Source organism: Saccostrea echinata, unplaced genomic scaffold (genome assembly GCF_033153115.1).
Source record: "Saccostrea echinata isolate AGI-Se365-2 ecotype Australia unplaced genomic scaffold, CSIRO_AGI_Sech_v1 ptg000008l, whole genome shotgun sequence".
Classification (NCBI taxonomy): domain Eukaryota; kingdom Metazoa; phylum Mollusca; class Bivalvia; order Ostreida; family Ostreidae; genus Saccostrea; species Saccostrea echinata.
The window spans coordinates 4,645,359-4,659,180 of NW_026889757.1; the positions used below are offsets into that span (position 1 = coordinate 4,645,359).

The following is a 13,822-nucleotide window of genomic DNA, read 5'->3' on the forward strand; positions in this document are numbered from 1 at the left end:
AGTGACAGGGTACGGGATGATACCTGGTTAGTAAATTTCATACCTGGCGAGGCGAAGCCGAGCCAGGTATGAAATTTACTAACCAGGTATCATCCCTTACCCTGTCACTACAAAACTATGTAACGAATTTACCCCACCGATGAAATGTTTGTGGTCCGTGGTTTGTAAAATTGTTTTTCTCCGCTATATGTTTCATCACTCATACAATGCCTATTATGACGTCACGTTGTGTTACGTAGTGTTGTTTTGCGAGTGTTTCATAACGTACTGACAGTTTCGAAGACTTTAAGTAAAGTGAGAAATAGGTTCCATCTCGTTACTTACGTTGATTAACTTTTTACTTATCAACAGACACCCGCAAACCCCATGAACTCGAGTTGTTCGAAGTGTTACAAAAGAACGATAACTCCGCATGAACCATGTATTGATTTTCAAGCGACTAGGTATAAGTAATACACCCCCTTCATGTGACAGGCTTCAACCAATCGGAAGCCAGGATTTCATTGAAAAATCATCAGAGGTGGGGTAAATACATGTACTTCAAAAGTATACGAAACATTCAGCTAAGTTGAATGAATTCTGGCAATAATTTGGCACATGTATTTGATTAAAATAAAAAACAAAACAAAAAAAAAACAAAAACAAAAAAAACACCCAATATATTTCTAAATACAATATAGCTGCACTTTGCTTCCACATAATACATTTACCTCTAAAGTGTATGAAACAATGAATTATGACATTAATGCCAGGCACGGATCCAGGAATTTTTTCCAGGGGGTGGGGGGGGGGGGGGGGTCCACCCCAGTCCAAAAAAATTTCCAACCCAAAAAATTTCTTCACAAGCAAAAAAAACAAAAACAAAAAAAAAACAAAAACAAAAAAAAAAAGGAAAATGCATTTTCCACACGTGAAAAACACCTATTTCTATGTGGTTATGTTGGGGTGGCCTAAAGTCCTTTTCTATTTGCTTCAGTATATACCTTTAATAACTCTGCAAATTCGGGGGGGGGGGGGGGCAGATCCGTGCATGAATGCTCCGAGGTAATGCAGGACAAAAATATTATTTTTTCATTATAAATGTATCAAATTTTTAATTCATAAACTGAAATGGTCATAACATTTAATGAATAAAATTTAATTATGTACCTTTTATAGTATCCTATCAGAGTTTTTATATGTATTATTCTTTTAATATCGATAATTTTTAATATTGTATATATTACATGTATAATAGTGGATTAATCAGAGTTCTCTATAATTATGTATAATACTGAATAATATATCAATACAGTTATTTCATGTAAAATGTACTTGACAAAATAATTCTATGTCTTTAAAAAACTCTAAGCATGCTAAGCGATCTTGACAAAACTGAAAAAGCTGTCTGCTTCTCATCCAAACCACTCCCACAGCTCTCCCGTAAATAACTATCTTTTGCTTTAAAATTCCAAATGCAACTTGAGTTGTATAGAACATCATTCTTAATTATTTGCAATTGCAAACACTCTGTGTCATTTAAAACCCATTCTTTAATCAGTGGCAAGCACTTTCAAACACAAATCTCACCAATTTTTCGTAGTCCATTTCCCGCAATTTATTTAGAGTGATTCCCCTTAGTCAATTTCGACGAAAATGGCCGCTAGGTTATTGAAACAGGATTTCATTGGATGAAATAAAAATCTTCAGCCAATCAGCTACTGCCATTGGTGTACAAAATTTAAAAACAACTTGGTGGTCACGCTGATGGAGTTGTTTATGTTCTAAGAATGGAAATTGCTGTCTAAACAATTTCACCAAGAATAAAACCGCGTGGTTGCTACTTGGTGATAAGAATATTATAGAGGAGCTTACCACACCATTGTTGGTTTTAGATACATTTTATGCACAGAAGGGGAACAATGAATACTAAAAAATCAAAGGGAACTTCCTTGCTTGATGTCAGAAAATCAAAATCGGGCACAAGCACATTGTCACAAGTAAGTAAATTTGATTTGTGGTTTAGGCCTAAGTGAAATTATGATTGCTTTCTCATAGTTATTTAGCTTTGTTATACATTTTTCGAATGTTTTGCAGTTTGCCAGTCATAACAATATTTAACAGACGTTCTGATTAATGCAGTACAGTAGTAGACAAGATTATTAAATCCTTTAGAATACTATGAACTGATCCTGTACTTTTTCCGTTTTATCAGATCCACAAAGATGCCCAAAAACCATTTTTGAATGTCCTCGGCAATCTGAATGGAAACAAGCGACAAGGAGATAATATGATGGACCAAAAACAGAAGAGAAGAGCAGCATTTGGAGATATTACAAATGTAATTATAATAATTAACTATAATCTAAAATAAAATTAAGTATTAAAATGAAATTCAATAACATTTCATATTGTTTATAAATTATATTTAAAAAACATATAAATTACTGAAAAATTAAAGAGCACGTTTGAAATTAATGCAATTGTGTAAAGTTACTGTTGTTGAAAGTATATATTCCTAATATGATGAAAATATTGCCTTTTAAGAAATGGTAAGGCTGGTCGAGATGCTTTTAAGTGTTGTGGTACAGAAATAAATATCACTTGTGGTTCAAATAAACATAATTAAGCTTTGTTTTGTTAATTCTGTTTATGTTTATTAATTATATTCACTTTTTTGTGATAGGCTATAAATGAAAACAACATCCAAAAGAAAGACATCCTCAAGAAAACAAAACCCCCAACAGGAGTTGGTGGAAAAGCTACAAAGAAGAAGTCAGAGAAAAAAAGAACAGTAAAAACAGAGAACACAGATCCTACACAGGAAGACAGTGTGCCGCTCTCTCAGGGATCTGTAGTGTCCAGTTCTCAGGACAGGTAAACTCAGATTATGTGCCTCTGACTATTACAATGTATCAGTTGATGGTAAACTTTTGATAATGAAGGGAAAAAAAATGAAATGTAGAAGTAACAGAATTATTATTTTGATTATGTTTCAGTGTGTCAAGTAATAGTTCATCCAAAGGCAGTCTGACAGATCTGAGTCAGATCAGCACTGTGTCGGAGGAAGATGAGAGAGAAATTGTCCCAGAGGTAACATTCAATTCCAAGACCAATTATCAGTGGAATAACACACAGACATGAACATAAGAAAAATGAAAATTGCTTTCATCTAACATCCAGTAATTTGTAATGATTTCCAAGATTTTCAATGTGATACACATTTTTCCATATTTGCATTCTAGAGTTTCAATTCTGTAATAGGGTGTTAAAAATAATGGTGAGAAAAATTGTTCTTTTATATAGTAAAATATTATATATGCCATCTAAATTTCAGTCAGTGGATGATGTGGATACAGAAAACTTGCAAGACACTGCACAGTGTGCCTTGTATGCCCCATTCATCTTTAGATATTACAAAGAAAGAGAGGTAAAGTATACTATATAAATGTAAAAAGCTTGATCAATCCATTAAATACTATGTTAAGCCTAAAAATTTAATAAGAGGCTAGTTTTTTCAAAAATAAATGTGGAAGGAAGGCTTTTTTTCCCCCTTTTTTTACCTAATAAAAAACAGATGCAGAATTTTTTTTTTTTTTAAGATTTTAAGAACTAGAAATTTTTAATCAATAGTGCTTCAGCATTGAGTATAGAAATCAAGATCATTTATTTCTTGCTTTTCTAAAATGCAGTGAGGATTCCAGATTTTTTTTTTTTTTTTTTTTTTTTTTTTTTTTTTTTTTTGGCACCGTATGAGCACATGAGAGAAATTTTATTTTATTCATTTGAGAATAAAAATGGGTATTGCACATTGTTAAATGAGATACAGGTGGACCTGAGAACTAAATACAGTTGAACTTTGGTATTTCGAACACAGATATATCTCAAATATCATGGATATGTCGAAGTGATTGGGAAGTCCTAAACATATTTTTTAAGTATTTTACTCTCGATATCTCAAACCCTCAGATATCTCTTTTTTTTTCTCGGTCCCATCGAGTTCGAGATAACGGTTTGACTGTATTTGATTTTTTTTTTGTTACAGCTGAAGTTCATGGTTCCTATGTATATGGACACTCAGCCAACATTGACCACAAACATGCGAGCAATCCTGGTAGACTGGCTTGTGGAAGTGCAAGAGAACTTTGAACTAAACCATGAAACTCTGTACCTAGCTGTCAAACTAGTGGATACCTACCTCTCTGTTCGACAGGTGCCCAAAGAGAATCTACAGCTTGTAGGAGCTGTCTCCCTTTTTGTAGCTTGTAAATTTGATGTAAGTTGAAAATTTACTTATTATGAAAGAAAAAAAAATCTTTTGTGGTAAATTCTTGTATTCATTGTAAATTTTGATCTTTTACTTTAATACTTCAAATGCAACTTGTTATACAGAGGTTATTCAATGTTTTGTAGTTGGGTATGGAATTTATTTCTTGAGTGGGTCAGATTTATTCATATTTTCATGAGTGTGAAGCACAAGAAAAATTAATTAAAAAAAAAAATACTGTCCCACAAGTGAAATAAATTCTATCCAACAACAAAACATATAAATTTCTGTTTATTGCCCCCCACTTTCGCGAAAGTGAGGGGACATTAAATCCCATTCGTATGTCAGTCTGTCACAGATACTTAAACCTTGATCATAACTTTTAAATGACTAAAGATAGGGCTTTCATATTTATATTAGAGAGGTTGAGATTTCATACTTGTACGTGTACGGATACGTCTAATAGGGGAATTCCCTAAATTTCTTGCGTATTACGTCATCAGTTTTGGAGTTGATAAGTATTCTACACGTTCCTACAACTTGTAAAAAGGCATCTACACGTAGGTATAAACTTGCAGCTTTTTCAATAAAAACTAGTCAATTTATGAAACTGTTATTGTTGTTAATTATTTAGGATGTTAAGTTTCATGAACACTTATTTTAACCATGTTTTGTTCACTAACTAAAGTCAAACTAATGTCACAAAACTACTTTATAGTTAAAACAGAGACAACAATTACAGTCTACACGTTCATGTTACACGTCATTAAAATCTCAACAGACAAATTACAATAAACGTGTATGTCAAAGTGTAACAATCACTATTATACTTGTACATATTATTTGTATTTCCCGCGTTTTGTCCCTATGCCCCATCTACCCATAAGCCCTTGCAAAATAGCTTGGCCGACCAGAACAATTGAGGCCTGGTCATTCCCGGCAGAGAAGCGTAGCTGCAGACACGTTTCTACAATTGAATCAGCTAGTGTACATGCAAATAGCTGCCATACAATCAGTATCTTGACTTTGGCACGGAGACAGGTATGTGCGTCAAGAACACTGGTTTGACATGTGCTAGATACATGCACTAAGCTGAGGGGATCGTCGAGACACAGCGAAAGGTTCCAGGACTAAGACCCGGAAGGATGCTGTGTGTGGGTCAAGATTCAGTGATGGTGGACAGATACAGATAAGTCAATCCACGTAACATTGTGTAGCTCGATATAGGAACACTGACGTATTGGCAAACCTGACATGGTTTCGTTCATACGATGATGCTGATGATGGTGATGATGACAATGATAATCATTGATAAGGAGATGACGACTCCAGTGGGATATGTTTGGCAATGATACTTTGAGTGAAATCTATACCCGGGGTTAATTGGTTAATTGTCTGATTATTGGTTACCAATTGCTATTTTTTTTTATTTTTATTTTTTTTGGTTTAATAGTGTGGAAGAGTGTGTGGATCAGAGTGTGGTTGTCTGTTTGAAATCTTCTTTATTATTATTATTATTCTTTTTTTTTGTAAATAAATTTATTAAAACTTAGTTGAATTTGTGTGATTTTTGGAGATAGCCAGCTTGACCACGTGACACAAAGTTTGTGCACATGTACGCGTACAAGTTTAAAATCTCAACCTCTCTAATACCTGACTGTGACAAGACCTTTTATTTCATGTGTGGGACAGGATTTTTTTGTATGTTTCATGAGTGCGAAGCATGAGTGAAAATAAAAAAAAAATCCTGTCTCACGAGTGAAATAAATTCCATATCCAACTAAAAAAATTTGAATTTTCTTTTAATTACATTTTCTTTGATTTTTCCCTTTGCCGCTGTCTTTTTATAATACAGTGTCATAGAGTGTGATGTCATAGTTGGGCAGTTGAGATGTAATAGCTTAACAATTGTGAGATTGAAAACCTTGTAAACCTGGATTTCAAGAATATATTTGGAGAAACCTTGGCATTTTTGTCTTTGTCTGGATGGTTTATTGGTTTATTAATCTCTTAATCTTATTACAGGTCATGGAGTATTTTTTAGAATATTCTTCATGAAAGGAAGGAAAATGATGAAATCAAGAGTTTTGTTGCACTTCTGATATTCTTTCACACTGTGACAGAATATCATTTTGATATTCTTTCCACTCTGACCAGTTGAGAGAATATCACTTTTATTCAATGAATAAAAAATTACAGTACATGTATTTCACTGTTGAAAATGTAATTTAAAAAATTATTTTGTAGGAGAGGTGTCCACCCCTGATTGAGGATTTCCTGTACATCTGTGATGACGCCTACAGACGAACAGAGTTTCTGGAAATGGAGAGGTCAATTCTGAAGACAGTAGGATTTGACATTGGAATGCCCCTGTCCTATCGCTTCCTCAGACGATATGCTAAGGTACGTACAGTCTCAGGGCTCTCACACAACTTTTTGGGACTGGGGTGAGGGTCATTCCAATTGGGAACTGTCATTTTGGGGAAAATTGAGACAACCAGCATTCATGAAAGAAAAAAATTGTCAACTTTTGATTTTCTACTATTTTGTTATCAATTTAATTCTAGTTTTTAATAAACATAGCAAACGTGGGTGGGCTATTATACATCCAATGTTGAACTGCACTAGTGCAGTGTTTTGTCTTTCTGAGTCGTTGCTCACATCCTGCCAAATTTCCTCAATGACATTGTGGCTTTAAGATTCAGAGTGCTAGGAGCAGCTGACTTAGTCAACTGTTGTTTAAATAATATGTCTATTTTTTTCACTTTGAAGATGTTTTCTTGTCAATTTTCTTTACGTAATACATGTACTTTATATTTTTGGAAAACTTTAACAATAATCTGATTCCTTATCAAAATTCAAACCAGCGGCGGAACTAATTACTGTTAATACAGTCTTTTGCAGAACTAGTTTGTTTTACTTCCTCTGTAAGTGTTTGTATTTTGGCAATTGAGTCTAATCAATTATGTTTTTTTTTTTTAATGTTTTGCTAAAGAAAATTGGTAAAATTGCACTTTTCTATTGGGAAAAAAGGTTCTTTTTTGCAATGGAATGGGGCAATTGAATGGCTCCATTTATAGAGAATCAAGAGCCCTGAATCTTAAGATTATTTTACTGTATGTAAAATTTTTGCACTTTAGACAAAATAGTTAGGCTCAGATATCATACAGTATATACACATTGCTTCTTTGCTGTAAAATCTCTCTTTAATTCACAAAGGAAAGCTGAAAATTGATATTATTTTAAAACTTTCTGGAAATGTTATTTAATTAAAAATACAATGTAATGAAATAGTGAAGTTGAGAACAAACATGTTATTAAAGTGCTTGATACTTGTGCAGTGTGCCAGAGCAAGCATGGAGACGCTAACAATGGCCAGGTTTATTTTGGAGATGTCATTAATGGAGTATGAAAATATCAAATACAGAGAATCCAAGATGGCTTGTGCATGTCTTCTGCTGGCAATGAAAATGAAGTGTGCTGGAGAATGGGTAGGTGAAGGAGTGCTAGAAATATATAGAGGATATTTAATGTTTTGTAGTTGGATATGGAATTTATTTCATGAGTGGGACAGGATTTTTTTTTATATTTTCATGAGTGCGAAGCACAGCTGAAAATATTTTTATAAAATCCTGTCTCATGAGTGAAATAAATTCTATATCCAACAACAAAATTTTGAATTTTCTGTTTATTACATTTTCTTTGATTTTTCCTTTTGCCTCTCTTTTTGTAAGACAGTGTCATAGGCTGTGATGTCATAGTTGAGCAGTTGAGACAACATAGCTTAGCAATTGTGAGATTGAAAACATTGTAACATGGATTTTAGCAACATATTTGGGAAGAAATTGGCATTTTTAGTCTCTTTCAAGACAGTTTAGTTACTATGTAATATGACAGGCCAGAAATTATTTTTTACTTACTTTGATATCCTTTCACACTGTGAGAAATTCTGAGAATCTCACTTTTATTTAATAAATAAATCAGTATTTCACTGTTGAAAATGTAATAGTTATAATTAATTGTACAAGTATATGATTGTTTAAGTTCAACACTGCAAACCAATAATTTGAACATGTAGTTTGTACTTGTATGCAAAAAAGATGTAAAATGATTATTATTCGTATTTACTTTGCTTTTCTTGATTTAGACTGCATTAAAAATATACAACATGTAAAAGGAGAAGAAAAAGAAAACAGTTATTCCTCATTTTTACATTTTTACCTGATCCTTGATTCAATTTAAAAAAAAAAGATTTAGGCTAAACAGAAATCTAAGTCTGCACTCATTGTATCACTAAAGCCATACACAGCGAGAAGGCTGTTCTATCACATGATGAGCAAATGGCTTTATGAGGATATAAAAGCTATTTCCTTATTTGTAGTTTTATATTGCACAAAGACATTTGAACATGTAAATATTTAAGGAATGGTTTTAAGTTGTGTGTGAGTTATGAAATTTCTTTACAGCTTGTCATGAACTTCAATACATGATACATGTTTATGTTACAGTCCTCAACTTTGGAATACTATACAGGATATACAGCAGAGGACCTTACTTGTCTTGTCAAAGATCTCAATGCCATGATTGCCTCCCCTCCTAAAATGTTAACTACCATAAAGTCCAAGTACTCACACAGGTGAGTTCTTATCTGTTGTCTGGTATTTACTATTTATATATACCCAGTGTTCCAGCTAGGATCTGAAAATGGAGGGGTGCAAGAGAAGGGCACTTTTTGCGTCTTAACGTTGTCGCGAGCTTTTGTTACATAGTCGTATCTCATTACTTGATTAATGATGCAACATTTTATCAATACAAACCTGTTGTCACCCCTGCCACAAAATGAGTATTGGTTCTAAGTTATGGGATACACAGAGGTCACAGCAAGGTCAGAAAATATGTCAATTTCCGAATTTTCTCATATTTATGCAAATTTTCATCAATTTTAAAGCACATTTTGTTTCAGAAAAAATAGAGCACAAGCTTGCATATCTACGAAATTTATATATTTCATACACTAGTATCAGATGTATCTTATATATAAAAATCTCAGATAGGCAAGCTTGTGCTCTATGTTTTCCGAAGTGAAAAGTATTTTAAATTTGATGAATTTCCACCAGAATTGAGGAAATTCCGGAAAATATCCTGCTTCTGCGCCCTCTTGTGGCCTCTGTGTAAGCTTTGAATCAAAATTAGTGCTGGTTTTAAAACAAGCATCATTTTAAGTTCTTAACTACAAACTATCACAATTTTAACTGTGTTCTAATTTTTACATCAAATAAGGAGCCCGATTCGGCCATTACCATACCTTGTCCTTTTATGTAATATCTAAAAAACACTTATGCATGTTTTTATTTGTAGGGTGTTTTATGAAGTAGCCAAGGTGCCTGCTCTATCAGAGGAACAGCTGAATTCATGAGATATCACCAAACACCAGGGAACTACACTTGCTGTGTATCAGTGTCTTAGTTCTTGTCCTGTGATATTGTTAAACAGCCATTGTTTATGACAGGCATGTGTGCTTTTAATCTAAGTCCTTCTGTGTACATTAGCACCAAAGTGAGAGAATCCAACATCTGAACAGAAGGACTCCTGTAATGCACATTTTTAATGACACAGGATGTTTACTTTTAATCCCTAGTTAGACCTTCCTCTTCTTTCTATCCCCCTTTCCCTGTTGTATATATAGAATAACTTCCATCTCTTTTACAAAATCTTACTATTTATTCAAACACATTTTGCAAAATGTTTTTTGGTTGTGTACATTAGTATGAAAGAGCTTTAATTCACAAGATTTGTAATTTTTTGATGACTTCTGGAAGGGGGTGATAATGCTGTATATTGTCTCTAAAAAACTAGGTGTTGTTTTATTTGAAGTCGTTTGTTTTATATTTTAATACACTTTAAGACTAAAACATAAGATTTAATTATTTTATTAATATTTTTTATTATTATTTTTAGCTCTACTGGTCTTTCACCAGAGGAGCTTTCACCACATGCATTCATTAAGTGTGTTTCTGTAATGCTTCACCTCCGTAATCCAGATTTTGTCCGATTTTAGTAAGTCTTGATACACAAGTCAACTACCTTAGGATATAGACTGTATAATTCTTATAATATTTTTTTTCTTATTTTAAATGATCCATGTTGCTGGTTACTAGAAAAAAATAATCTCTAGATTTCTTTTCAAACTGGTTCCTCATCTTTTCCTGTATATTTTGGTTTTTGATTTACATAAAATTTGGTACAAATTAACAAACCTCGAGATAATATCTTGATAATTCTGTAATTGTTAAACTGAAAGTGAACAGATGTTACACGTCCATGAGTATAAACTGCAAGTGAAGTGTAACTAACATCATTACAGGTCAAGTGTAACTTTACACTGTTTACAAATTCAAACCAGTAGAGCTGCAATCTCATCCCAGAATTTTGGTTTATTTTGTTAATACCATTTTACATGTACATGTATATCCAATTCAATCATGTAAATAAAGATTCAGAGAGTAATTTAAAATTATGTTATAAAAAGGATGTTTTACACCTAGTAAATTTGTGTTTGGTTTTAATTTGTATTTATATATTTTAGACCTACAATAATATGTTATTTCATTGGACGATGGTTAGAAAAGTAACTTCACATAGTCATTACAGGGCATTTTTGCAATCATGCTAAAAATAAAATCAGGTTTAAATAAATATGCTTTCTTTTTTTTTTAATGGTGGTCGCTATTGTTTACGCTTTCTACGTAGATATATCAGCCTCATTTTTAATTAGTTAATTAAATATTTGATATTTTTACCATGGTTTACCTAACAATACAAAGTTTTGCTAGTATCTTTGTTTTTTTTTATATATATACATTTATATTGTTTCAATAAAGTGTTTCAAGGATTGAATTTTCTTTGTTATACTGAGACAAAATTAATTCCACATTTTATATCTGTTTATTCCTCATGAATTACTCTCAGTCATTTATACAGGCATATTTGAGCTTGTTAACATTCAACAAAAATATATATCTGTTTGAAAAGTCTTTACTTCAAACTCTAATGTACTTTCTAATACTTTCACATAACCATAAAGTAACTATTAACTTATAATCAATCTTAGGGTATATGTCAACAGGATATACTGTACACAGGGAAATTTTCGACTCCGTTTTATTTTCGCCCTACCCACAGGTGGGCGAATTTAAAACGGGGCGAATTCAAAGAACATGGTATAATTTCTTACACAAAACTGTAACTGGCCGAATTTAAAACGGGGCGAAATTGCTTGCAAGTGTGAATGGGCGAAAATAACACGGGGCAAAAATAACCCGGTATACAGTAATAGCAATGTGGAAATGCAGTGATGAACATGTATGTCAGTTATTTATTTAGAAGAAATTCCACTGTAAGAAGTCTTGGACTTTGTCTGGATCAGTCCATGAGACACTTTTTCTGTGACACGATAACGAGTTTCAATGAAATGTTTTCAAATTTTGTACCTAAGTACTCAACCATAAGAGCAAAACACCGATAGATTTTGTGGTCATATAACTTTTTCTCTGTCACAAAATGTTTTCCATGACATATAAGTTATGCTATAACATGTGCACTTGCATTGCTTAAATGACCAATATAAAACTTGATATAGCCACAACTTTTATACTTTTGATGAAATGCTTTGATACTCAGTAAATTAAGATACCGGGGTATATCAACAATTCCATAAAAATGTGTCGTTTTCTACGTAATTCTGTTACAGCCGCATAGTACAAGACAAAGAAACTTTAAATCAATTATGATGTCATTATGGATCTAGCATCAAAAAGACAGTCTAAACATATTTACTAGATTTCTCCGAGAACTAGTATTCAATTTGATTAAATTACAATAAGCCATAAATCCTCTACCAAAATTGTGAAATTCATGAACCACCAAAATAAGACTAATTCTTAAAACAAGAGGCCCATGGGCCACAACGCTCACCTGAGTAACTTTGGCCTTGCTGTTTTTCACCAGATTTTCCCCTTGTAATATGTATTGTGGACCCACCCTATCCCAGGGGGTCATGATTTGAACAATTTAGAATCTACACTAAACCCAGGATGCTTGATTGTAAGTTTCAGCTTTTCTGACCCAGTGGTTCTTGAGAAGAAGATTTTTAAAGAATTTTCCTATATATTTCAATGTAAAACTTTGATTCCCCATTGTGGCCCCATCCTACCCCCGGGGGTCATGATTCGAACAAATTAGAATTTACACTACTCCAGAATGCTTCCATGTAAGCTTCAGCTTTTCTGGCCCAGTGGTTTTTGAGAAGATTTTTCCTGTATATTTCAATTTAAAACTTTGATTCCCCATTGTGGCCCCACCCTACCCCTGTCCCCCGGGGGTCATGATTTGAATAATTTAGAATCTACACTACCCTATAATGGTTCCATGTAAGATTCAGCTTTTCTGGCTCAATGGTTCTTGAGAAGAAAATTTTTTAATGACCCCACCCTATTTTTGTCTTTTCTTGATTTTCTCCCCTTGTAAATGGGCTTGGCCCTTCATTTTAACAATTTAAACTCCTATTCACCCAAGGATGCTTTGTACCAACTTTGGTCAAAATTGGCCTAATGGTTCTTGAAAAGAAGTTTAAAATGTGAAAAGTTTACAGACAGACAGACAACAGGTGATCAAAATAGCTCACTTGAGCTTTCAGCTCAGATGAGCTAACAAGAGATCCAAGAGCCTTAACGATTGCCTGAGTACTGAGTATAATACAACACTACAAAGGATCTATAGAAGTATAAAATAAAATAATTTAATTCTGGTTGTAAGGCATTATTTGATTGGATAAAAAATTTACTTTATATCGTATAAACTATGTTGCCTATGGCTTATTTAAAAAAAAAAAATGTATCGATCAGCCTGACTTTACATTTGAATTTTGTGCAATTTGAAGTCATTTTTTAAGGACAATCGACTTATGAACTTACACTCAATGAATGAAAAATTAAATTATAAGGAATTAATTTAATAGCTACCAAATTTATAATGTATAAACTAGGTTGGGGCAATTTATGCTTTATAAATCACAAAGAACATTTAATATACAAGGATAAGATAATTTTTGTCTCATTTTTTATACATCTATTATTTACATGTCTACCTGTCCATTAAAACCTAAGAAAGTATTTTCTGCATTATATTTAATTTATAAACATTCTTGTATAATTCTCTTATTCAACTGACCTTTCAATTACATTATTTACAGTGATTAATCATCATAGGTGAATAGGAAAGGGGAATAACTTCTCTCAGTAGAATACAAATTAATTTTAGCCCTACATGCCTAACATCAAATCATTCACCAAGTTTTCAAGAATTTCAAAAATCTGGTCAAAATACCCTTGCTTATTACAGGTGTTTGCCTCTAGATACCCAGGAGTAGAGAAGATTTTCTAAGAAATACTTGTAATTCATTTTCATTATATAATCAATAGACCCCCCCCCCCCATACCCTTGGCCCAGGCAACAAATTTGTTTGCTTAATTCCCAGAAGAGAAGAGGATTTTTAATGAAATAATGCATTTTCTTCTG

General features: G+C 32.8%; 1 protein-coding gene across 1 annotated transcript; it reads left to right on the top strand.

The window, feature by feature from the left end:
• The first annotated feature begins 1,695 nt into the window (after nt 1–1,695).
• On the top strand, nt 1,696–10,942 carry LOC133180952 (G2/mitotic-specific cyclin-B3-like). Its single transcript, XM_061315422.1, has 10 exons — nt 1,696–1,979; nt 2,195–2,320; nt 2,666–2,856; nt 2,979–3,072; nt 3,317–3,409; nt 4,025–4,255; nt 6,494–6,649; nt 7,588–7,737; nt 8,755–8,882; nt 9,605–10,942. The coding sequence occupies exons 1-10, from the start codon at nt 1,884–1,886 to the stop codon at nt 9,660–9,662; spliced, it is 1,323 nt and encodes a 440-aa protein (XP_061171406.1). The 5' UTR covers nt 1,696–1,883; the 3' UTR covers nt 9,663–10,942.
• The last annotated feature ends 2,880 nt before the right edge of the window (nt 10,943–13,822 follow it).